The sequence below is a fragment of the Canis lupus genome, chromosome 11 (genome assembly GCF_003254725.2).
Source record: "Canis lupus dingo isolate Sandy chromosome 11, ASM325472v2, whole genome shotgun sequence".
Lineage (NCBI taxonomy): Eukaryota > Metazoa > Chordata > Mammalia > Carnivora > Canidae > Canis > Canis lupus.
Genome location: NC_064253.1, coordinates 20,473,658 through 20,496,944, shown reverse-complemented (window position 1 = coordinate 20,496,944; position 23,287 = coordinate 20,473,658). Strand labels below are relative to the sequence as shown.

Below are 23,287 nucleotides of genomic sequence, written 5' to 3'. Positions count from 1 at the left end.
ACTTTGGGCACTGTAGCGAATGAGTTTCCATTATTGTAGTATGGGGAAACTTTTTCAACCAGTAAGTTCAGGGCTGCTACCCCTATTAAGCTACAACCTCAGACTGCTGGACTTGGTTATGTAATTTAACTTATAGGATTACATGAAGTGAGAGCTTATATATGATGGACTCTGCTCTTTAGAAAGCTAAGGTACTTCTTAAAGAATTAAGAAATGGTCCTTTTGTGTTTGAAAAGTATTACATATTCTTTGTAAGATTCTATATAATACAGAAATACAACATAGAATGTCCTTTTTACTCTTTGGTAAAATTGTCAGGGGTAGTTCCTGAAGATAAAGCAGATGGTACTGAGAGGAGTCTCACCCAAGGGTAATGAAGGATGATGTAGATTCTTTTGTCTCATGTTTTTATGTGTCTACTTTTAATGATTTGTGTAGGAGAACAGATTTTTTGTCATGGCACAATGTTTTAGATTCTTGGGCCCTGAAGTTTAAAGCAATAGGAAAAATTAGGATCAATCAAGAAAGTAGCTTTGGCAATGATGGCTCACAGCTTTTGTTTCAGCAAAAAGAATTTTTCAGAATCATCAAGCTTGGCTATAATAAAAAATATGGACAATAACAAGTATTGGTGAAGATATGGAGGAGTTAGATTTTTAATTACAGTGCTGATGGGAATATACAATGATATGTAGATCAGATTCTAACTGCTTTAGAACACAGTTTTGACAGTTCTTCAAAAAGTGTACCTGTATGACCCAGCAATTCCACTCCATTCCACTTAGGTATAAACCCAAGAGAAATGAAAACATGTCCACACAAAAACTTATAGGTGAATGTTCACAGTAGTATTATTTGTATTATCCAAAAAGTAGAGACAACCCATATGGTCATTAACTGATGAATAGATAAATAAAATGTAGCATATGCATACAATGGAATAGATTCAGCTATAACCAGGAATGAAATCCTGATACATGCTGCAGTATCAATGAACCTAAAAAATATACTAACTGAAGAGAACCAGAGACAAGAGTCCACAAATGTGATTCCATTTATATGTGAAATGTCTAGCATATGCAGATCCAAAAAGACAAAATACAAAAAAAAATTTTTAATTTTAAAAAGGACAAAATACATAGATTAGTGACTACCAGAGTCTAGGGGTGGAAGGAATGGGAAAATGCCTGCTGAAGGGTCCAGGTGTCTTACAGATGATGAAAATGCTCTAGAATTGTTTGTGGTAATGGTTGTACACCTCTGTGAATATAGTAAAAGTCATTGAATTGTGTACTTTTAAAGAGTGGATTTTATTGTATGTGAATTATATCTTAAGTATAATTTCACTCATCCCCAGAATCATTAGGATGAAAAGATGTCATTTTAAAGATTATAGGAAATGTGTTTCAGTGTTTGGGCTCTGTTTATCTAAAATAGGAGACTTAGTCTTGAAACTCAGTTTACTAAACATTGTTTAAATGAATTATTTCACTTCACATTTATCTTCTTTCTGAAACTTATCAGGGATAAATTATTTGAGGGTGACTCATGCTGGAAACTGAAATTAGATGAATAAAAAATCAACCTAGTAGTTTCTTTTTTTTTCTGTTTTTTTTTTTTTTCCAGAACGAAGATGATAACCGAGCCAATGACAGCAAGAAACCCAAAACAGAGGACAAGAATTCAGCAGGTCACAAGCCATCCAGCAACAGAGAGTATGTCCCCAAAACATGTTACATGTGTGTTAAAATGTGTATGTTGTTTGCCAGTGGGTACTTTCTAATGTGTTCTGAGAATGTTCCTCTCAGTAAGTGTATGTCATATGCATGTATACATTTACATAGACCAACGAGATGGGAGCTTTTGCTGTCAGCTAACAGGGATAGAAAGTTTTTAACATTCAGTCTCTCCTTCCTTTCTTCTTGTAGTGAAGTAGGATTGAGTAGAGGCTAAGAGTTCAAGTAAAGCTTTACCACTTTCTAGTTAGATGACAAGCTTATCTCTATCTGTCCAGAGGCCAGTTTCCAACTTAGGAATTTCATATCTTCATCATTCCTCTTCTCATTCACATAACCAGGATTTATGGAATACTTGCTGTGTGGCAGGCCAGCATTTAGGTGCTGGGTGTACGTACAGCCAGGGAGTGGAAAACAGAGATGATGTCTGCCCTCAACTTTGTTTTGTTAGAAACCATGTGTCCTAGTACTCAGGGAGAAACAGACTTGTTTTGAGAGCAGGCAAAGAGAAAAAGAAAAAAAAAAATCTATCACCCCTATATGACTTGGTGGAAAAGTGAGAGCATTTGTTTGGTTTGGCAGGTCATCTAAGCAAAGTGCTGCAAAAGAAAAGGATTTGTTGCCGTCTCCTGCTGGGCCCGTTCCTTCAAAAGACCCCAAACCAGAGCATGGCTCTCGGAAGAGGACTATTAGTCAGTCATCATCATTAAAGTCCGGTGCTAACAGCAACAAAGAGAACAGTGCGAGCAGCAGGAACAGCTCCTCCACATCCAAGCAGAAGAAGACTGAGGGGAAGACCTCCAGTAGCTCCAAGGAGGTCAAGGTGAGGCGTTGGGACTCTGAGCCTTCTGAAAAGTACTCTCATTGCCACAGGAATTCTCCAAGGTGACACTGCTTTGACAGTCTTGTAAAGCTCTCATTAAATTTATAGACCTGTGCATTTTTGCTCTGAGAATGTCATAATCTTGATAATAAATGTACGGGGTTGGTCTGAGACTGTAAAAGCAATGTTTCACCTGGCCACGTGCATACTAATTAAGACAGAAACCCTTAATTGGAAAAGTTGGTTTTGGAAGAAAGTAGTTGATACTGATCTACTTATAAATTACTCCAGTTGTTAGGATCGAGTTGTCTGTGGCTTGAAATTGGCTTCAGATTCTTTAGAATTAGATTTTACAAGCAAGTGTATTACACAAAGTGAGAAAGTAACCAATTTGGCTTAGATTCGTGAAACAGAGAAAATTCTTTAGCTGAGGTAGCACGGGAACTATTTCCAGGGCATGATCATAATGTAGAGGAATATTCTTCATATTTATGGATGGAGAATTGGATCGCAGAAGCTTTTTCAGGGGTCTGTTTTATTAGATTCTCACTCTCGCTTTGTTTTCTCGGTTATTTGCATTTCTAAACCGTTTTGATCAGGAGCAAACGCTCCAACAAAACTAGGAAAATACGTAGTTTTTGTTTTTTTTTTAAGATTTTATTTATTTATTCTTGAGAGACAGAGACACAGGCAGCAGGAGAAGCAGGCTCCATGCAGGGAGCCCGACGCGGGACTCGATCCCGGGTCTCCAGGATCACGCCCTGGGCGGAAGGCGGTGCTAAACCGCTGAGCCACCCGGGCTGCCCGAGTTTTAAGAATAGATTTTTAAGAATTCACTGGGTTGTTATTTGTGACTTGAGTAAGCAAAGTTTTGAGAGTTGAAAAAAATTGATCATTAAATATAGTTACTCATGCTTATTAAGTGTGGTAGTTTAAGTCTTTTAGATTGAGTTGATTTTAATTATGAACAGTGGCTCAAATTGAGATATACAGATGACTTTTTCTCCAGGTAGACACCCTTCTCTAGTAGCTTAGAGAGTTAGTCCTAGTGTCCTTAAGGAACTTAAGTGTCCTTGTGGTCTCCTTCACCATCCTAGTTCTGTGTCTGCTTGCTAATTGGCTTTCTCTATTTTCCATCCTTTACCTGTAGGATTTCTCCCTCTCCCTCTCTCTCTCTCTCTCTCTCTCTCTCTGTCTCTCTCTCTCTGTCTCTCGATTTATTTGAGAGAGAGAGAGAGTACCCAAGTGGGGGCAGGGGAGAGTGAAGTTCAAACAGACTTCCTGCTGAGTGCAGAGCCCATTATGGGGCTCAATCCCACAACCCCGAGATCATAACCCCACGCTGAAATCAAGAGTCAGAGGCCTCACTGAATCACCCAAGCACCATCCCCCCACTCCTCTGCTTTTAAATGTATTCTTTAAATGAGCTCACCTGTTCATTTGGCTTTTGCGATCTCACAGGTAAAACTGTCTCCCTTTATTGGCTTGTCAGGTCCTTGAAAGCAGGGATTTGTATCTTGTTCTAGGTTTTCTCCATTTTCTGACTTAATAGGTAATCAGGAAATATTTGTTGGATCAAATGTAGTTATTTGGTACTCTGTTATTGACAATATAAAATATAGGCACTGACTACTTTGATTTCAACATCTTAGGGCATGTAACTGTTAGAATGTTTTTTTGAGATTTTATTTATTTATTCATGAGAGACAGAGAGAGAGAGGCAGAGACACAGGCAGAGGGAGAAGCAGACTCCATGCAGGGAGCCCGACGTGGGACTCAATCCCGGGTCTCCAGGATCACACCCTGGGTTTAGGCAGGTGCTAAACCGTTGAGCCACCCAGGCTGCCCAGCTGTTAGAGTTGTTAATGTTAGTTTTGGCAATTTCCAATTTAGGCAATTACATATGGGTTTATTAAGGAAGAATCTATAATTTAGTTGGAAAATACGTTTTTTCTTATTTTAACTAAAGAAAAATTAGGTAATATGGAAAACCAAAATTACATATACTTTTTTAAAAAAATTTTTATTTATTTATGATAGTCACAGAGAGAGAAAGAGAGAGAGGCAGAGACATAGGCAGAGGGAGAAGCAGGCTCCATGCACCGGAGCCCAATGTGGGATTCGATCCCGGGTCTCCTGGATCGCGCCCTGGGCCAAAGGCAGGCGCCAAACCACTGCGCCACCCAGGGATCCCACATATACTTTTTATCTTATGTTCTCTACATAGTCATATTATCAAATATTCAAAATATGTTGGCATAAAGTTGTTCATTACAGTCTTTTATGCTCTTTTTTTCTTTTATGCTCTTGATATCAGTAACATCTCTACTTATATTCCCCTTTTATTCTTTTTTTTTTCCCTTTTATTCTTAATATTAGTTCTGTATGCCATTTCTCTTTTTCCTTGATCAGGCTCATCAGAAGCTTATTAGTTTTACTTGTCTTTTCAAAAAATAGCCTTTGTTTTTGTTGATTCTGCATGGTTTATTTTTGTTTTCTATTTCATTAATTTATTGTCTTGATGATTTCCTTAGTCTTTCTTTCTGCTCTACTGTTCTATTTACTGACTCCTAAAAAGATGGATACTTAGCTCATTAATTTTTAAATTTTATATATATATATATATATACACACACACACACACACACACACACATATATATATATATATGGAACCTGGTTCCTTTTCAGATTTTTAAGCACAGGAGTAAAATTAATTTTATATTAATTGGGTTTTTAAATGTTGAAACATTCATGCATTTATAGGATAAATTCTGCTTATTTCTGGTGTTTTATTGTGGGAAAATGTGTATAGGAAAGCAGTTGGAAAGACAGGAGCAGTCCCTGCATAAAGGGCTATGTAGATAGAATACAGATTAAGAAAGTGGCTAGCCTTTTAAAATGTGACAGACCTGGATTTAAAAGCCACATTCCAGGAATGCCACTTAAAAGCTGTTTAAACTTGGCTAAGTTACCCTCCTTTGCATTGCTCTTTATTCTGTCCCAATAGCAGTATGCATTCCAGAGGGTTGTGGAAGGGTTTAACCACTGTGCCCAATATGCAGTTAACTTACTGTCAGGTAGGCAGGCAGTAAGCATGGATTAAGTGTTAGATCTTATTATTGCTGTTTTCATTGACCAATAATTTTCAGTAAATTTTGTCTTAAGCAATACTGCTATTGTGATAGTAGGTTTGTGTCTTCCTTATGTTTTTATTTTTTATTTTTTAAGATCTTATTTATTCATGAGGGACCCAGGGAGAGAGAGAGAGAGGCAGAGACACAGGCAGAGGGAGAAGCAGGCTCCATGCAGGGAGCCCGATGTGGGACTCCATCCCAGGACTCCAGGATCACACCCTGGGCTGAAGGCAGGTGCTAAACCGCTGAGCCACCCAGGGATCCCCTTCCTTATGTTTTTAAATAGTGTCTATTTCAGTGTCTGATACATAGTAGATCTCTGCTATTATTATTATCATTATTATTTTTATTTTTATTTCACACATATGAACCAAGGAAAGCTTTATTTATTAAAATTTTGAGAACAGGGACAAAGTATTTTCTTTTGTTTTAAAATATTTTATTTATTCATGAGAGACACAGAGAGAAAGGCAGAAACATAAACAGGGAGAAGCAGGCTTCTCACAGGGAGCTCGATGCAGGATTCGATCCCTGATCTGAGATCATGCCCTGAGCCAAAGGCAGGCACTCAACAGCTGAGCCACCCAGGTGTCCCAGACCTCTAATATTAGAATGAATATTTTTGGTTATATAAAGTGGACCCATTCTGTTAAAAGGGTTTTTACATTCTGAATTTTAAAAATTCTGTAACAAGGAAATTAAATACTAAAGGCAGTGGAATTTTGTTTCCTTTTACTAGTGGTTCAAGAAATATTTTCAGTTTAATATTTATCACCTCCGAATTCAACATTTTATATTTTCGATGTTATATGTTTCTTTGGTCAGGAAAAGGCTCCAAATAGCTCCTCTAACTGTCCTTCATCTACACCAACTCCTGATGCTTCTAAGCCTCGGAGAACAAAGCTTGCCTTTGATGACAGGTGAGAGAAATGTTTTTTATGTATTGAAGAAATCATCCCAGTCAGCATATAAGAAACTCATTTAAATTTCTATCAGTGACCAGAAGAATTCATACTTGTGTTGTGATCCCCAGAACATTTGGATTTTAATTTGAAAGGCACCCGGTAGTCCAAGTATTGCTCCTTTAACTGAACTTCATGACTCCTGGGGGATGTGAGTAACATGACTTCATGTAGAACCTGACTCCTCCTACCACTGTTCAAGATGGGGGCTTTCTTAAATAAGGAAGAGCAGTGTTGAGGTTTTCCTCCATTTCGTAAAGAGGTTATTTCCCTTACCCACATTCCATTTATTCCAAAATTTTCAAACAACTTAGCATTTAATACTAGGGAGCTTGATTTCTCTTTTCCTAAGGTAGAAAATTTGCCAGTTGGCCAACAGGAGTTATGCTCCTAACCCAATAAAAACATTTGTCAGAAAACATGGAACTAAATGTTTAGTGGTAGGTCATCTTCTTTACTTGAGGACATGAAAACTGAGGGATGCTAAGACTAAAATGAACAAGCAATATGGAAATATTTACCATTTTTATTTACTATAAAAATTTACATTGCAGAAATTATTCAGCAGACCATTATTTACAAGAAGCAAAAAAGCTAAAGCACAATGCAGATGCATTGGTATGTAAACATTCTCACATTTGTTTAATCAAATTAACTTAAATTCTCATTTGTTGTTTGTGTTCCCATAGTACCTCAGTGTATCTCTCATTACCTTTATTCTCCTTTCTTCAGTCTGATAGGTTTGAGAAAGCTGTATACTATCTTGATGCTGTGGTATCTTTCATTGAATGTGGGAATGCATTAGAGAAAAATGCTCAGGAATCCAAATCCCCATTCCCTATGTATTCAGAGACAGTGGAGCTCATCAAGTAAGTGGGAAAACTTGCTGCCCCGTCATTGGCACTATTATTTCTTTGGTTCATTTTGGAAGGGGCTGACAGAGCTGTATACAGTAAAGCTATGGAGGGTCTTAATCCTTTCTTGTCCTGGGATAAGGAGAACCAGATACTTCAGTGGGTATTTTTGCCTTTGTTTAGGTTGGGTTCTAACGTTCTGAGGACTAAGGAAGTCCTAAGATCAAGGTGAAGTACTGTGTTTTGTATCATTTGTTGCTCTAACTCACAGATACACTATGAAGCTAAAGAATTACTTGGCACCTGATGCTACAGCTGCAGATAAAAGGCTCACAGTACTTTGGTAAGTGTTGTGTCCTAGCCTCTGCTAGATGACCAGCTGTTCCCTGGGAAATTTTGCTGTTTGTGCCCTTCTGAAAGTTATTCTTGAATCAACCTTTCATAACCCAGGCATGAATCTATTCTTGATGGGTAAAGTAGAAAATAAGTCAAAATTCCTACTGAAAGATTTTAGTTGTTGTCAGCTCCGATCCATTATGCTCACGGCAGAAACATTGGGATCTGACCTTAGAACTCCCAGTGTCCCTTTTCTGGGTTCTTCTTTTGATATCTTGCTCCTTATTCACACGTAAGTGTGATAAGTACCTTTCCTTAGGGAGCAAATGTTGAGCTTGTTCAGAGTGAAGAATGTGGCTTGTTGGCTTGGTCCCAGGGAGATATTATCAGATCATTTGTTAAAAGTATTTATTCTACCTGGCACTGGGTTTAGCAACTGGGAACGTAGCTGTGGATAAACTGACATAGTCTTTTTTGTCATGGGATCTAGTGTCTGGTGTGAGGAGACACAAATTAAGTCATCACACAAGTATATGAATTCAGTACTTTTGAGAGAAAAGAATAGTAACTGTAAGAGTAAAGTGTAGGGACACCTGGTCTTCAGGTAGGGGGGATATGTGCAAGGGCTGGACAGTGGAAAGAAACTGGGAATGACTGAGGAACGAAAGAGAAGACCAGAGAGAAGGGAAAGGTAGGCAGTGGTGATCATGCAAGGTTTTTGTAAGCCATAGTAAGGTCCCCATATGTCACATCAGAGATGTACTATGCATAGTTGAGTTTCCTAGTTTTTGTTGTTTAATTTTAGATATTTAAAATTTGACATAGAGATTCTGCTTCTCAGTGATTTCTTTTAATGCATATGTTATGATATGTTGGTGTCTTGTGGATGAGGTTTTTATTTTTTATTGTCAGCAAATAGAGTAGCCCTGAGTCTCTTAACCCTCCTTTGGGTGTGCACCGTAATAAACGCATCTTGCAGTTTTACCCGAGGGTTAGTGTCATTGACTTTATAGTATGTGTTCACATGAGCCAGTCCTGTATTCTTGCACAATACAAAAGTTGTCTGTGCAAATGTGGCCAGAGTCTGCTGTGCTGGTAAATAAGCTCCCTTTTCCATTGGCTAGCCTGCGATGCCAGTCTTTGCTGTATCTGAGGCTATTCAAACTGAAGAAGGAGAATGCTCTGAAGTACTCAAAGACACTGACAGAGCACCTGAAGGTAAGTGTGGAAAAGAGGAAGGGCCGTGGCCTAGGAAACAGATTGGTAGTCTCCTGTCCCAGCCCCAGAGTGCCTCTTCATATTTTGCCTACCACCATGAGAGAGGAGCTACTGTTCACTAACTTTCACATGGGTTTGAGATTGCTCGGAATGTTTTTTCAGTGCACATACATCTGATTGTAGAATCTGTGTAGCCATATGCAGGGGCTCTTACTAATATTTCAGTAGATGTAACCTCTATCAGGAGACCTAGTTTCTACTTCGCAGATAGCATTCTGTTTTCACTACCACCCTTCCTTAGACTGTTGTATTAGTTTCCTAAAATGTCTAGGTTTTTTTCCTCACACCACCACAGAAATCTTAAAATCTGCCCCTGGTTCTGAGTTGGAGCCCTTCAGTGACTTACTGTTGCTTTTGCCATGTCAGGTATAAACTTCTTACCCTGACCTCAAACCATCGAGGTCTCTGTCTCTTGTTCCTTACCTCTGCCTAAGGGAAGCTGTATGGGTCACGTCCTTTCACAGCCTTTGCATATAGTATGACTCAGGTTTTGTCTGAGTGTTACGCATGCTTTAAGCCTTCTGGAACCCCCAGCTCTCACATCTTTGTCGCACATTTACACACACAGGCACACACTTTGTCTCGCTCTCAATGATTATACTTTGTGTTCTTAAATGTGTAAAGCTTCTTAAAGAGCAGTTTAGCCCATTGCTTTTAAATATATATAGTTCTTCAGGAGTCGTGTTTTTTTTTTTTTTAATTTAAGTACATTTTATTTTTCCACAGAATTCTTACAATAATTCTCAAGCACCATCACCTGGCTTGGGAACGTAAGTAAATTTTATTTTATAAAATATTTTTTTTGTGACAAAATTACTTGTTTTTGTGTAAAAGTGGAATGGATAGGGCCCAATTTCCAGAAATGGAAAGGTGACACTTTAAAAAAAAAAAAAAAAGAAAACCATCTCTAATAAAGTATTTTTTTAAAGTTTCATTTTTTTCTGTTTATTTTTTACTAAGTTATTTTTTACTAAGTTGAAAATATTGGTAATGAACATAGTTTTAGAAGGAGTAGAGAGGGGACATTTCATTTGTAGAAATATGAGTTTTTATGACAGCATTTGAGTCCTTCTTAGAGTTTAATTTCTACAGCTACTTGGGTTTTTATCAGTGAGCTTTATTTTACTCAAGTCTTGACACTGCCAGAAATTAATAACAGTGGTGCAGTTATGGTTTCTCCTCCATCCCACATCACCCCCTAAAGGAGGAAAATTACCATGACAGCTTTTGGGTTGTGATTTTTTTCTGTTCAGTTATTATTTTTATGTTAATTGACTTTCTGTCTTTGCCCTTGTGTATTTTCCTAACCAAATTTATGGTGCCAAAAGTGAAGATAAAAAACTATTCATAACAAATCATTTTTGTCCCCCCAACTTTTGTTTCATTTTCCTTTTTTTTTTTTTTTTTTTATGGCCTTGGACATTTCCACAAATTTTAGTACTGCTGAAATGAACCTGTCAGATTTCAGCATGTATTTCTTAGAAATATTTGACAGGAAGCTTGAGATAACGGCAGTTGATTGAAAAAGCTGTACCTCTTTGTCAGCTTTGAGTAACTTGGTTAAACAAGGAAAGTACCAGAAATAATGGAATCAAATTAAGATGTTCCTGTCTACCACAATTTTCTTGTGTTAAATTGCAAATTCCATCCAACTTGCTACAAAACAACTTGAAAAGTACCTAGTTACATGCCAGAATAGAGGGAAAGTGTGTCGAGCTGGGAGTGAGGTGATCTAGCTTCTAAGCCTTGGAACTACTGCTATCAAGGTGTGTGACTTGTCATTTCTTTGTCGTCTTTTGTTCTTTTGCCGTTGTGTCCTTCATTAAAACAAAGAGTCTAGACGTGATGATTCACTGTGGGCTTTAGTGAGCCTTATAAGTGTTTACTGAGAAGAAATTGTACTTCTCTGGGAACTCTTCTGGTTTAAAAGAATCTTTAAATTGTAAAAGCTTTCATGGAAGAAGAGCCTGTAGAACATTGGTTTCATCCTATTCACCATATTCGTATGAATAAGCTTCCTGTTTCTCTGTGTGTAGCAAAGCCGTTGGGATGCCTTCCCCTGTTTCTCCAAAGTTGTCGCCAGGCAATTCAGGAAATTATTCTTCAGGGGCCAGTAGTGCTTCAGCAAGTGGTTCTTCAGTGACCATTCCACAGAGGATCCACCAGATGGCAGCCAGCTATGTTCAAGTTACATCTAACTTTCTCTATGCCACGGAAATTTGGGACCAAGCTGAACAGCTTTCCAAAGAGCAGAAAGGTAGGAAGGTCTCTAGAGAAACTTTGAAGGATGAAACTGTTAAAGGAACTTTTATGATCTACGTAAGTAAGAGTCTGATTTGCATTTGGTTTATTATGTAGTCTAGAGTTGGCGGTAAAGAGTTTCCTAATCATCATTGCTTACCGGTCATACTATATGTACTGAATTTAGTCAAAAATATCTTTCACTGTACCAGTGACACACACTAAACCTAAAAATAGCTTTTTCCGGGATCCCTGGGTGGCGCAGCGGTTTGGCGCCTGCCTTTGGCCTAGGGCGCGATCCTGGAGACCCAGGATCGATTCCCACGTCGGGCTCCCGGTGCATGGAGCCTGCTTCTCTCTGCCTGTGTCTCTGCCTCTCTTTCTCTCTCTGTGACTATCATAAATAAATAAAAATTAAAAAAAAAATTAAAAAAAATTAAAAAATTAAAAAAAAATAGCTTTTTCCCTAAGACACATATGCCTTTGTTCTGGCATGTTAAGTGCAATTCCAATTATAAGAGTAATAAAATATATGTTCTACTCTAGGATGGTAAACAGTAAACTTGGCTTAGGCGTAGGATTATGTGCAGACATCTTGTATATGTGAGATATTTAATATATAGGAAAGCACATTCAGGGGCACCTGGCTGGCTCATTCAGAGAAGCGTGTGACTCTTGGTCTCAAGGTCGTGAGTTCAAGCCCTAAGTTGGGTGTAGAGATTACTAAAATAAAACTTAAAAAAAAACAAACACAATCATATTGGATTTTTAAGTGAATTAGAAAACCTATATGATAAAGGAGACCACAAAAAAATCAATTTCTAACCACCAGGGCACCCCAACTATACTGGATTTGAAATTTAAAATAATAAGTAAACAGAAGATCCCAGGTAAAAGTACTATATAAACACCATTTTATTTTCGTCATTGTTAGTAGCAGATGTGTGTGTGTGGCAGCTATTCAGGTAGATCTTTTGTAGAAAAACACGATACTAGTAAATCAAGTGTCTTTTTTTTTTCACAGAGTGCATTTAAATATTTATAATATAAACAGGTAATCACATGAAGGTGAAAGATTCCTATTCCTAAAGAAGGAAAATAGTGAAAGGTAGAAGAGGAACCCCAACATCTAACAGAAAATCCTGTTTCTCCTTTCCTAAAACTGTATTGCTCAGGAAAAGTTACAAAGCAGAAATTCTAATTAAATCACTCCTGCTTTATTTTCCATTTTTCTCCTTGATGCCAGTTTTCTAGGCTAATTTTTCCTTTTTAAAATATTCTTTTTTATTTTTACTTTTTTGTATGGTACTTTTCAGATGTTGACAACAGGAAAGATAATGGTATAACAATCCCCGTGCACCTTTCATTCAACTTCAGCTTTAGCAACGCATTTTGCTAATCTTGTTTCATCTCTTTCTTTCTGAATCATATTTTTCTCCCTGCCCCCCAGAGTATTTAAAGCAAATATCAGTTATTGGTGATGTTTCACCTGAATATACTTAGGTGTATGCATCCTTGGGTGATAAGGATTTTTCAAGAAAGTGATTGCTGTGCCTTTAACACAGTCACCAAAATTAACAGTAATTCCTTTCTCGTACCTGGTCTGCCATCCAGTTTCCCTATTGTTGCAAATACACCTATTTTTTCCCCCCTTTCCAGTTCTGTGTTTCCAACAGGATCCAAACATTCCTTCATCAGTCTCCAGAGTCTGTCTTCTTCCTCCAGTTTTTGGTGTTTGAGGGGACAGGGCGCTGCGCCATTTATTTTGAGGAGAAAATGAGTCATATTGTGATTTGACTGACTCCTTCCTTATAGTATCATTTAGCTTCTCCTCTGTCCCCCTTATTTCCTTCATACTGATAGTTTTATCTTGAGATTTGATTAGATTCATTATTTGAAATAACATTTCGTAGGTGGTCCTCTAGATTGCCAATTATATGATACTATGAGGCATGTAATGAATACTTACCTCTTGTTTAGTGATAGTAAGATTCGACCCCTGATACAATTCAGGAGGTTTCAGCCTCATCAATTTGATGTAAAATTCCCCATTAAACCTTAATTTAGGTTTTAGCATTGATTGATGGTCATTTCCTACATCCATTATTCCATTAGGAAATAGGAATTTTCAGAATGCCTGGGTGGCTCAGCCGGTTAGGCATCCAGCTCTTGATTTCAGGGTTGTGAGTTCAACCCCCACATTGGAGCCTACTTAAAAAAAAAAAAGGAAATTGGAATTTTCTATTCTGATACTGCATCTGCATTTATTATCTGGAATTCTATAAAGAAGACCCTTTTCTCTTCAATTCCTTGATTGCTTCTTGCATTATTTGAGTAGGCTGAGGTCTTTATCATGAGAATGACCCCCTTTTCTCTGCACGTATAAAAACTCCTTACTGTCTGAGTTCTACATGGGGATCAAATGTTAGGATACTGTCGTTCCCTCCTCCTCTTCTGCACCCACCTCACGTGCAGATCAACCTATATTTGTTCAAATAGGAAGAATCCTTTGATCTCCATCCTTTACATTTTTAAATTATACTCTCTAAAATGTGGGATTTAATTTATCAGTGTTGCATGGTATATGATTACAGCAGAAGGTTTGGGGACAGACTGTCATAAAGGAGCTCTTAGGGATGGAGAAACGTACAAAGAATCTCCTCGTTTCTTGTACCACTCACTTCTTACACAAAAACAGTACACAGGGGCACCTGGGTGGCTCGGTGGTTGAGCGTCTGCCTTTGGCTCTTGTAATGATCCCAGGGTTCTGGGATCAAGTCCCATATCGGTCTCCCTGCAGGGAGCCTGCTGCTCCCTCTGCGTATGTCTCTGCCTCTCTCTCTATGCCTTTCATGAATAAATAAATAAAATCTTTTTTTAAAAGAAGTACACAGACTGTTTGGAGTAATAGTACAATATATACATTGTCTCCACTTTAGTAATGTTTACTGCATACTAGCAATTGATAATTTCCATCAGTAGAATTCCATTTTTATATATAACAATTCCTAACCATACAGTCTGTTTGAAACATTTCATGATTACAGGAATAATAGAACTTGAAAGAGACTAGGGAATGGTTTGTTCTGAAATATGGATGGGCATCATATAGTGCAGGAGGGAGTGGTTTTTTTACTTCATTTGACTACTATTTATAATCTAGACTAAAATTTTAAAAGCAGTGGTTCAGGAGAGTGTGTGCATCATTTAATGACTGTTTTTGATTTTCTAGAATTCTTTGCTGAACTGGATAAAGTGATGGGCCCTCTCATCTTTAATGCGAGCATCATGACAGACCTAGTTCGATACACCCGGCAGGGACTGCACTGGCTTCGCCAGGATGCCAAGTTGATATCTTGAACTGAACACATTCTCGTTGCCTCTGATTTTCTCCACAACACTGTGTCACATCACGAAGGAAAACTGCCATAACATGCCACCTAGTCGACACTAAGAATGAGGAATGGTTTTCTCCTCCCTGGTTCATGTGTTCTTGTTATTTATGACCCAAAGCCATGATGTCAGTTGAGCCCTTTAATATTCCCAATATGAAAAATTATTTAAATGTTTTTAAATCTGCAGCACATTGATAAGATGGTTTTGGTGATCTGTAATAAGATTGAAATTCCAATTGCAATTTATAACTGATCAATTGAAATTCTATTTATTTTAATTTTTTTAAGTTCCCAGATTGGGGCTAGCTTAAAACTTAGTAGTTTCTGCCTATAAATTTACTCTGTTGAAAATTTAGCGTAAATTTAATGTAGGCATTTTTATTTATATACTTGGGGAGCTTTGTTACCTAATGTCTTTTTGTGGTAGCTCTTCTAAGAGTAAGAGTGGGTTCATCTAAAATATGGACATGTTCTTTCTACACCTACTACCTGATATTATTTTAAATCTTAACTACAATTTTATTGCAGAATTTATGCTTAGTATTAAGGATACTCTTCTACACATGAAAAATCATTTAAATATGAGAAGATGGCATTCTACAGATAGAAGATGAAATGTGTCTGATTTGGTATGCATTATTTCAAGAACTGTGAATGTGTTAATAACACTATAGCAATCACAAGGTGACTATATCTTGCATTTAATGCATTACAGAAGAGGGCAGGCAAACTTTCTAGGAGAAGGATATTTTGTAAAGGGTTTTGTAGATGGACAATCTTGAACTTCATGGATTTTATTAGAACCATGTGTTCTTTGTTGTTGCTAATAATTTGATGGTTAATTGAAAGAGAGTAAGTTACTGTGGAACGAAGGGTGATCCAGCTCCTGAGGGCTGCTGCCTTGATCTCTTTCAGTGATGATGTTTGAAGGGTTAAAGTTCTCTTCAGAATTCTTATTTTTAAAATGTTTTTGCCACACTAGATTATGATGCTCTCATGGGAGCATACAGTGACAAATGCAGGAATGGGCTGGAGCTTTGCTGTGTGTGCTTTTGCTCTACAACTTACGGTTGTAATGCCTGAGGTAGAGATGAAGTTCTTCTTTTAAATCTGTCTTGTACTGACTCCTTTTGTACTATGAAGGCCCTCACCAATGATTTATGTTTCTGATGATATCAGAAGATTCACACTAGGAAAGTACCTGTTTGGTTCATTGTTAGCTCTCTTGGGCAGGGGAGGGGAGCAAGAGTAGAGCCGAAGCCAACTCTGTTAGGAGTTGTATTTCAAAGTACCTTTCCCTGTAAGGTGCATATAGGAGTCAAAGGTGAGAAATGTACCCTCGATCATGCCCCGATCATGTGCCCCTATCATGTCTGGTGTGCCTTAAATCTTACCTTTGAATGAAAACTCTATGGATTGTTTACAGATGAAGTTTTACACTAGGACCAGATCACCTGTTACGGTTGGTCTTTGGCAGTAGTAATGTTAAATTCTCTTTTTTAATCTTCGTTTAGGGTCACATAAAGAGGAATTATTTCAGAAAAGTTAATGCTTTGGTTACATGACTTAGTCTGATTGGGTAATGCTGCTCCAAAAAAATAGTTTGTCCTTCTCCCCATTCCAAAAATGAATTAATCCAATCAGGAAAAACAAAAACAAACAAAAAAAAGGATTGCCCTGCTATTCATAGATGGTTGCTAAAGCTTGAAATGGGAAAGAAAGGATAGAACTCCCAGGCCCAGTGGTGCAGTGAATCCTCTGTGTTTGAGTCTTTTGTACACTTATTTCTGAAGCTTGTGAACCTTCCTTGTCCTGTGGCTTCATATTTACAGAGCTTTTGTTTTGTTTTGTTTTGTTTTTTTAACTGTTCTGTACCTCCGGCTGTTTTTGCATGTCACTGGGGATTGGAATCTAGAAATTATGCTGAAGTTAATCTTTTTCCCTTGGAGAAATTGCCTTTGAAATCTTTCTAACTTAATCTTACTAGTATGTTTTAGGAACAGTTTTCCTTAAGAAGACAACTTCTTGGTGATTAGGGTAGTTATTTGGTAAGAAACTTGCCCCTGTTAATCAAGTAGATGTATGTCCTGTCCTTCTCTGGTTGCTCTTACTCTGATTCCTTAATTTGCAGTGATATCTTAGAAATGGATAAAGTATCCTCCGAGCTTTTATGCTTTCAGCAACAGCAGCCAGTGGGGCACCTCTGAGTTCCAGCGTGTTCTAATCTCTTGTGTGTCCTGAAAGGCAGCAGGAGTGTTTCTGGGGTCACACTGATTTTTTGTTAAGACAATTTCCTGCATGTTTTATGGTGCTGTTCTAAGTTAATTCTCTCTAAAACTGTGTTAATTCTTATGGAATGAATTTTTTCAAGCTTTTCATTGTGGAGGGATTTTCCCACGATGGTAATGGGCAATGGATCAGAATCCTATCCTAAATAATTGAATTTTCAATGTAATAGTCTGTGGAAACACCACTCCCCTTCCTCTGTCCATCTCCTCAAAAGTTGTCTGTGTCTTCATCTGCTCCAGCACATACTTTGGATTCCCCTAATAGGCCACCATTCCTCCTTCCTCAATAGGTGTCTTCAGTGTTCTCGAACCATTTAAAACTGAATTTGACAAGTGGCTAAAAACTTTACTTCGTCTGAGACTTGTACTTTAATATATAGTTAATTATAGAAATAGCAACTATTTAAAAAAAATCACTCTGTTGACTGCTCTTTCCAACCACACTTGTATGCCAGGAGGCAGCAGCCTATACCACTGGACTTCCCAGGCAGCCAGTGAGCAGTTCTGCCCAGCCTGGGCTGGGCTGTGGGGGGCCCTCCCCTCCAAGCCATTCAGCTTCCACTGTCCAGCCGGGGTGCAGTCTGGCTGGGGAACACTCAGCCCAGTTCTTGCCTCAGTGCCACCTTCTCCTGGGCAAGGAGCCAAGAACTAAGTTTATAAGCAACAAGTACTTTAGATAAATCTTCGGCTTTAGTTGCCGAAGAGTGGAGAAGGTTGACCCTCACTGACGTAATTCTCCGGTGCAGAAGCAGTGTAGCGTAACGTGTGCAAGTGCCCACACATGCCTGCGCTCTGGGTAGCTCTCCCCCTGGTGGATCCATAGGCACCTGGGCTGCACTTTGCATTCACTTGTGGCTTTACTAGACTCACTGTTGTTGTTTTTTTTAATTGTTGTTTGTTTCTTTTTATTAAAGAAAGATTTAATCAGCTAAATCAGACAAGCATCATTTTGTATTTAATGACAGAAACTTTGGGAAATTATCTTCATTGAGCGAGCTTGCATTGTGAAGCAAGAGCCTACAGAAGGCACCTGTTCTGAATGAAAGTTCCAGTTCTGGAGTCTGTGGCAGCACTGTGGAGCTCCAGAGCAGCCAGTGGTCGCTCCAGTCGGTGATGCCTCATTGTGTAGTGGAGAGGTATGCTGTGCGCTCTTCTAGGTGTGAGGGTATGCAGCTTTGGATTTTAAAATTATGTACACATACACACTTTATATATATGTATGTATGTATGAAAACATGAAATTAGTTTGTCAAAAATGTGTGTGTTTAGTATTTTAGCTTAGTGCAACTATTTCCACATTATTTATTAAATTGATCTAAGACACTTTCTTGTTGACACCTTGAATATTAATGTTCAAGGGTGCAATGTGTATTCCTTTTAGATTGTTAAAGCTTAATTACTATGATTTGTAGTAAATTAACTTTTAAAATATATTTGAGCCCTTCTGTAGTATAATAGGGCTCTTACAGGGTGGGAAGGATTTTCATTTTCCAGTTGCTAATTGAACAGAATGGCCTCATTATGTATTTGAATTATAGGAGTTTGCCTCTGGGTCCCAGGAACATCTAATGGGAATGACTGTTTTAGGCAGATTGTGATGATTTTTTTTTTTTTTAAGCTAAGTAAATTGGGAAGCAAAGCATTTCACATTCATGTAGACTCCTATCACCCATATCCTCTAATTATGTGGAGCACAGATTTCATTTTGATTTCATGTATTAATGTGTTGGAGAGGCAGAATTTTTTCCAAAAATAAGTAATGCTGCACATCTAAGATTGCTATTCAGTAAAATTAAGAGAAGAGATAAGTATCAAACGATTTGGAGTATCCAGAGGAAGAGGCCAAGTTGGTCATGTTTTTTTGTGTGCTTATCTTTCCTGTACTCAGTAATGGAGAAATTCAGTTTAGACTTCTAGACCCTAGAACCAAGCTGGCAAGTGACAGGAAGTAAGTTATTACCAGTAGGTAAAGCAGATGCTGAGTCTCTTCATTTGAACCACATGGTTAATTAAAAAGAAGTCACTGTCTTTAGAAAAACAGTGAAAAATATCTAAATCTTTTCCTTTCAATGAAATCTGGTCACAGATTAAGAGCATTAGAGTTAAGTCTAAAACAAGTCTTCTAGATGTTTAAGCATCCTGAAATAGCAGCCTAAACATCATGTAATGAAGCTGACTTTGGGACTGTCAGCATTGACCTCTCCGTGCCACCATTGCTCAGCTAAGCATAAATTGCTATTCTTAAAAAAGAAACAAACAAAAAAGCTCTCTAAATGAGCATTGGGGAAAAAAGTTCCCACCCAGAAATTCTAGTGGTCTGCAGTTTTGACCTGTTACTGCTTCCATGTGGGGTTTCTTTTCAGCTTTTAACCACTGGAACTTTCTACCTGCTATGTTCCTCTCTGGAAAATACCTGTTTGGAAATGCTGCCTTTCATATCTATGCCATGGTTATCCATACTGTTGAGTTTGTTGTTGCTGTTCAAGAAGTGTCCCCATTTTATAACTTGATGCACACACCTGGCAAATCATTGACATGAGCGTTCAACAGTACTGGGGTTGGGAGGGGGGTGGGAGGGCTCACCAACAAAGCTGGCCCAATGGGCAATGCCTGGAAAGGCACTACCTTTGAGGACCAGATGTGAGGTTGGTTAGCGTGGTTATGGAAATTTCTATCTAGCCTCCGTTTTGATGGTTTTAAGAAATTTTGTATATGGAGGATGGAAATGCTTATATATTTATTGAATCCTTTTATCTTATTTGAAATTAAAATTATTTGGTGAATAACAGTTTGATATTTGGGGAGGGTTTTGGAGGGGAAGTAATGTCACTGATAAAATAAAAGCCTTGTTGATTTTGCAGAAAGGTACTGTTACTGTCTGATAGGATGCCTTTGTTTTGTACATGATCCAAATCTTTGTTTTACATTTCTTTTATCCAAAATATTTAGGCATCTGACATTTTCAACCAAAATTTCAATTATATACTGTGATTTTTATTTGTTGCAATACATTAAAATTTCAGAGGTACTTTGGGGCTCAAAAGCTAGGATTTCTAAGTATGTGCATTTCACATAATAAAGCTGTTAATGGTGAGCAAAGTATTATATACTAACTAGATTTTTCCACATCTGTATAGTATATTATATGTATTTTGTGGTATTGAGATTATAGAAAGTTTAGAGTGTCAAACATGCGTTTAATGTGTATTTTTAAACAAATTTATGGCAATTAAAATATTTGGAGACAAGGGTATCACATTTCAATTTGTAAAGATCTTTTTAACTCTACTGTGTCATTAAGATGCTTTGTATAATGCCAAACCATAGCTGGAGAAACTAAGTTTAATAAATATCAAATAGATTTTCTGTATTAAAGTTTATAAACACTGTGCTCTTTAAACTTCTTCAACTCTTACTTTGCCTTTTCATGTAACTTCTGTTTTGTATCTTAGTGTCTGCTGGTAGCTACTCTGCTTGAGAAGTCTGGTCCCCCAGTCCACCTCTCATTTTCTGATTACAGAAATTCTGAACTTGCTGGCCATGAGTCCTTTTGCATAGATCAAAGTTCGCCCTATTCCAGCAGAAATCTTCAAAAAGTCTTTTCTGCTGTTCTTGGGGGCTTGGGCTTTTATTGTTTTTATTAAACTAGGTTTCTCGTGCAATTCTCTGCCTTCTCTTCAGTCCTAGACAAACTCGGGCACATCATCAGGTCGCACATGCCAACACTGCCCACCTTTGACACCTCACTGAAGAGTTCTGACACAGCGCAGGGCCAGGATTCAGAGCCACAGCTTGTGAATGTGCCAAGGCAGATCACATGGCTATTACTAAACTTTCATCTTTCAGTCGTCATGTTGTTTCTTAAATGTTCACTTCACTGTACTTTGCAGATTGAGAAGTCTGCTCTTAGGCAATGCTGGGTTGGTTTGTTTGTTCTTTCTTTTTCTGTAACATACAGAATGAATCATTTTCTCCTAAAAAGCTTGAATTCCAGACTGAAATTTTTGAGACATTTAATAGTATACATAGAAAAATAAACTCTAACAAAGTTTAGCAATGCATATCCACATAACATTCTAAGAAGAAACGGAAACCAGTTTAAAGCACATATCTGTCTTTAAATATTAAAAATACAAGATTGCTTCATTTAAGTGTCTCCAGCCAAAATGCAGTTAATCAATATTCCATAGAACGGAGCATTGTGGTAGGTAAGTGCTGTCCTCCTTTCCCCTGGTTGGACATCATTCCTGGGCCACACTTAGGGAACAGCGTCTTTTTCTAAAGGAAAAGAAAAGGTGGTTTTTAAGACAATGGTTTAGCAGTGCCCAGAGCCAGCCACCTCTGATGCATTTCCTGCCTCTGTTTGCTCTATCCAGCCTCAGGACAAACTGCAGAAAGGAAAAGCACCATTCTGGTGGTATCTGTATGGAGCTGTTCTTGGTTCTGCAGTCCTGGGGGATTTGCCATGGAGCTCCCCACTAAAGCCCAGGCAATCGCCAGCCCAGTTTTATTCTTAGGTCTGTGTGTGTGCTGCTCTTTCCTCTGCCCTGCTCTCAGGTTTGTAGAATACCTGCACAGCCTCGTGATACACTCAGAATCGTCCCGGCAGGAGGATCCAATGGGCCTTAGGGAAACCCCTCTCCAAAATGGGGTCATTCTCCGTGGCCTTCTCTTGGTTGAACTCAGTTCCATTATGGGGGAGCCATCTACCTGTAGGGCGAAGACCAATCAGCCTCAGGTATGGAAACATACACCCTCCCACACACCCTGGGAAAAGGATCACCCCCAGGAGGCTGTAGACTCCAGAGCAGAGTCCCCCCCTCCCCCAACCACAGTCTTTGCACATCCATCTCTTACCTGGTTCAACAGCAGCAAGCAGATCATGAGCACTGCAAAGAGTTTGAGGTGCCACATCTTGACTAATGGAGGTTGTTGGATCCCAAAATCCAGCGGCAGCTCCCACTTCCTTTTATAGAGTGAAATTCACTTCTTTTATGGTTGCCAAGTGAGATGGGGCAAAGTTTATATTTGCCATCAGGGTCAATTTAATAAGTTAATGTCTACCAGAAGAATGTGCTCAAGGCTTGCCTTTCAGGCACGTTGTATTTACTGATCCCTCATCTGGACTTTGGATGATGGTGTTGCTGGCTTGGACCCTTTCACCAAAAGTCAGCACAACCCCCTACTTACCTTTGAAAGCCACGTGAAGCCACTGAGGGAAACCAGGCACCTAGCCACATTTTGATTCCAAAATAGCTCAGTGAGATCACTGTAATCAAAATAGAATTCTCATAATGAGGTTGACCCCTTTCAGCCTTGTCTGGGAAAGAAGCACCAATCTCTTGTGTTGTAGGCAACTGGATAGGGCCTTACCTCCCCTCTGTGGGACGTTATGCCAGCCAAGTGTGATTGAACAGTGCCGCAGATCCCCCTTTTGTATAGATGGCCTGTCATGCTAGTTACCTGCTCCAGATCGTCTCCCTAGAAGAATGGACCCAGCTGTGGCAAGTTGAAAGTGTGATCTACCTGCCTTCTCCCAAGGGAAAGGCCATCATGAGTGGTGTGGGACTTGAACTGTGGGTGAATAGAATGAATGATAGTACTGGTGGATTCTTTGTTTTTAAAAATGTGAATGAGGAGTTAAGGAGCTCCTAAACCAGTGGGATTGTTTGATGGTGACAAGTCACAATGCAATCCTTGAATTATGGGCTCTCCTCCCAGTAGTTGGCTGGGGTCCCCTGTGGAGCATAGCCTTCTAGCAGCTTTGGGGGGCTAACGTAGGGCTGAACTTCAATCACTACAGCCCAAAACGTCCATCAACTTAAGTAGGAAGTGCTGCAGATTGCTAAAACAAGAAAGTGCATGTACCTAAGTCAGGAGGAGGTGTGGGTACTCATTAAATCACATGGACATTTTAATAAATTTGGGGGAAAGGTGTAACTTCTCAGGAAGATTTATAGGACTTCAGATCTTCCTATGACCTGGAAGAATGAGCCAACAAGACAAATGTAACAAGATTATTTCTCTAACTGGTGTCTTTCTCAAAGCTTGACTGATAACTTCTTCGCAAAGCCCTTATTTTCAGAAGTTGGATATTTAGTTTGAGCCTGCTTGTTCCACAAGGTGAAGTGGAGGAGATGAGGCACAACTGAAGGTGGAACAGGATGGTCACCAGTCCTCTTGTCAAGGGAGAAGAGGTTGGTAAGGTGGACCTCAGAACTGGGACAGGAGGCAAGGG

The 23,287-nt window shown here is 38.7% G+C and overlaps 2 protein-coding genes across 5 annotated transcripts in view; one reads left to right on the top strand and one right to left on the bottom strand.

Annotated features, from left to right (window-relative positions):
- The window catches only part of AFF4 (ALF transcription elongation factor 4), a 93,188-nt gene extending 72,764 nt beyond the window's left edge, over positions 1-20,424 (top strand). For all 4 annotated transcript variants that reach the window (XM_049116065.1, XM_025433164.3, XM_025433163.3 and 1 more), the window contains 10 exons: positions 1,627-1,715; positions 2,319-2,559; positions 6,521-6,615; positions 7,212-7,275; positions 7,390-7,526; positions 7,783-7,854; positions 8,972-9,065; positions 9,852-9,895; positions 11,162-11,382; positions 14,599-20,424. In XM_049116065.1, the coding sequence (XP_048972022.1) occupies positions 1,627-1,715; positions 2,319-2,559; positions 6,521-6,615; positions 7,212-7,275; positions 7,390-7,526; positions 7,783-7,854; positions 8,972-9,065; positions 9,852-9,895; positions 11,162-11,382; positions 14,599-14,726 (1,185 nt within the window). In that variant the 3' untranslated portion in view covers positions 14,727-20,424. The remainder of the gene's footprint in view (positions 1-1,626; positions 1,716-2,318; positions 2,560-6,520; positions 6,616-7,211; positions 7,276-7,389; positions 7,527-7,782; positions 7,855-8,971; positions 9,066-9,851; positions 9,896-11,161; positions 11,383-14,598) is intronic.
- Positions 20,425-21,045: 621 nt separating this feature from the next.
- LEAP2 (liver enriched antimicrobial peptide 2) lies at positions 21,046-22,245 on the bottom strand. The gene is made up of 3 exons (XM_025433165.3): positions 21,907-22,245; positions 21,620-21,759; positions 21,046-21,327 (listed from the first exon to the last, which is right to left on the bottom strand). The coding sequence occupies exons 1-3, from the start codon at positions 21,961-21,963 to the stop codon at positions 21,291-21,293; spliced, it is 234 nt and encodes a 77-aa protein (XP_025288950.1). The 5' UTR covers positions 21,964-22,245; the 3' UTR covers positions 21,046-21,290.
- Between the last annotated feature and the right edge of the window lie 1,042 nt (positions 22,246-23,287).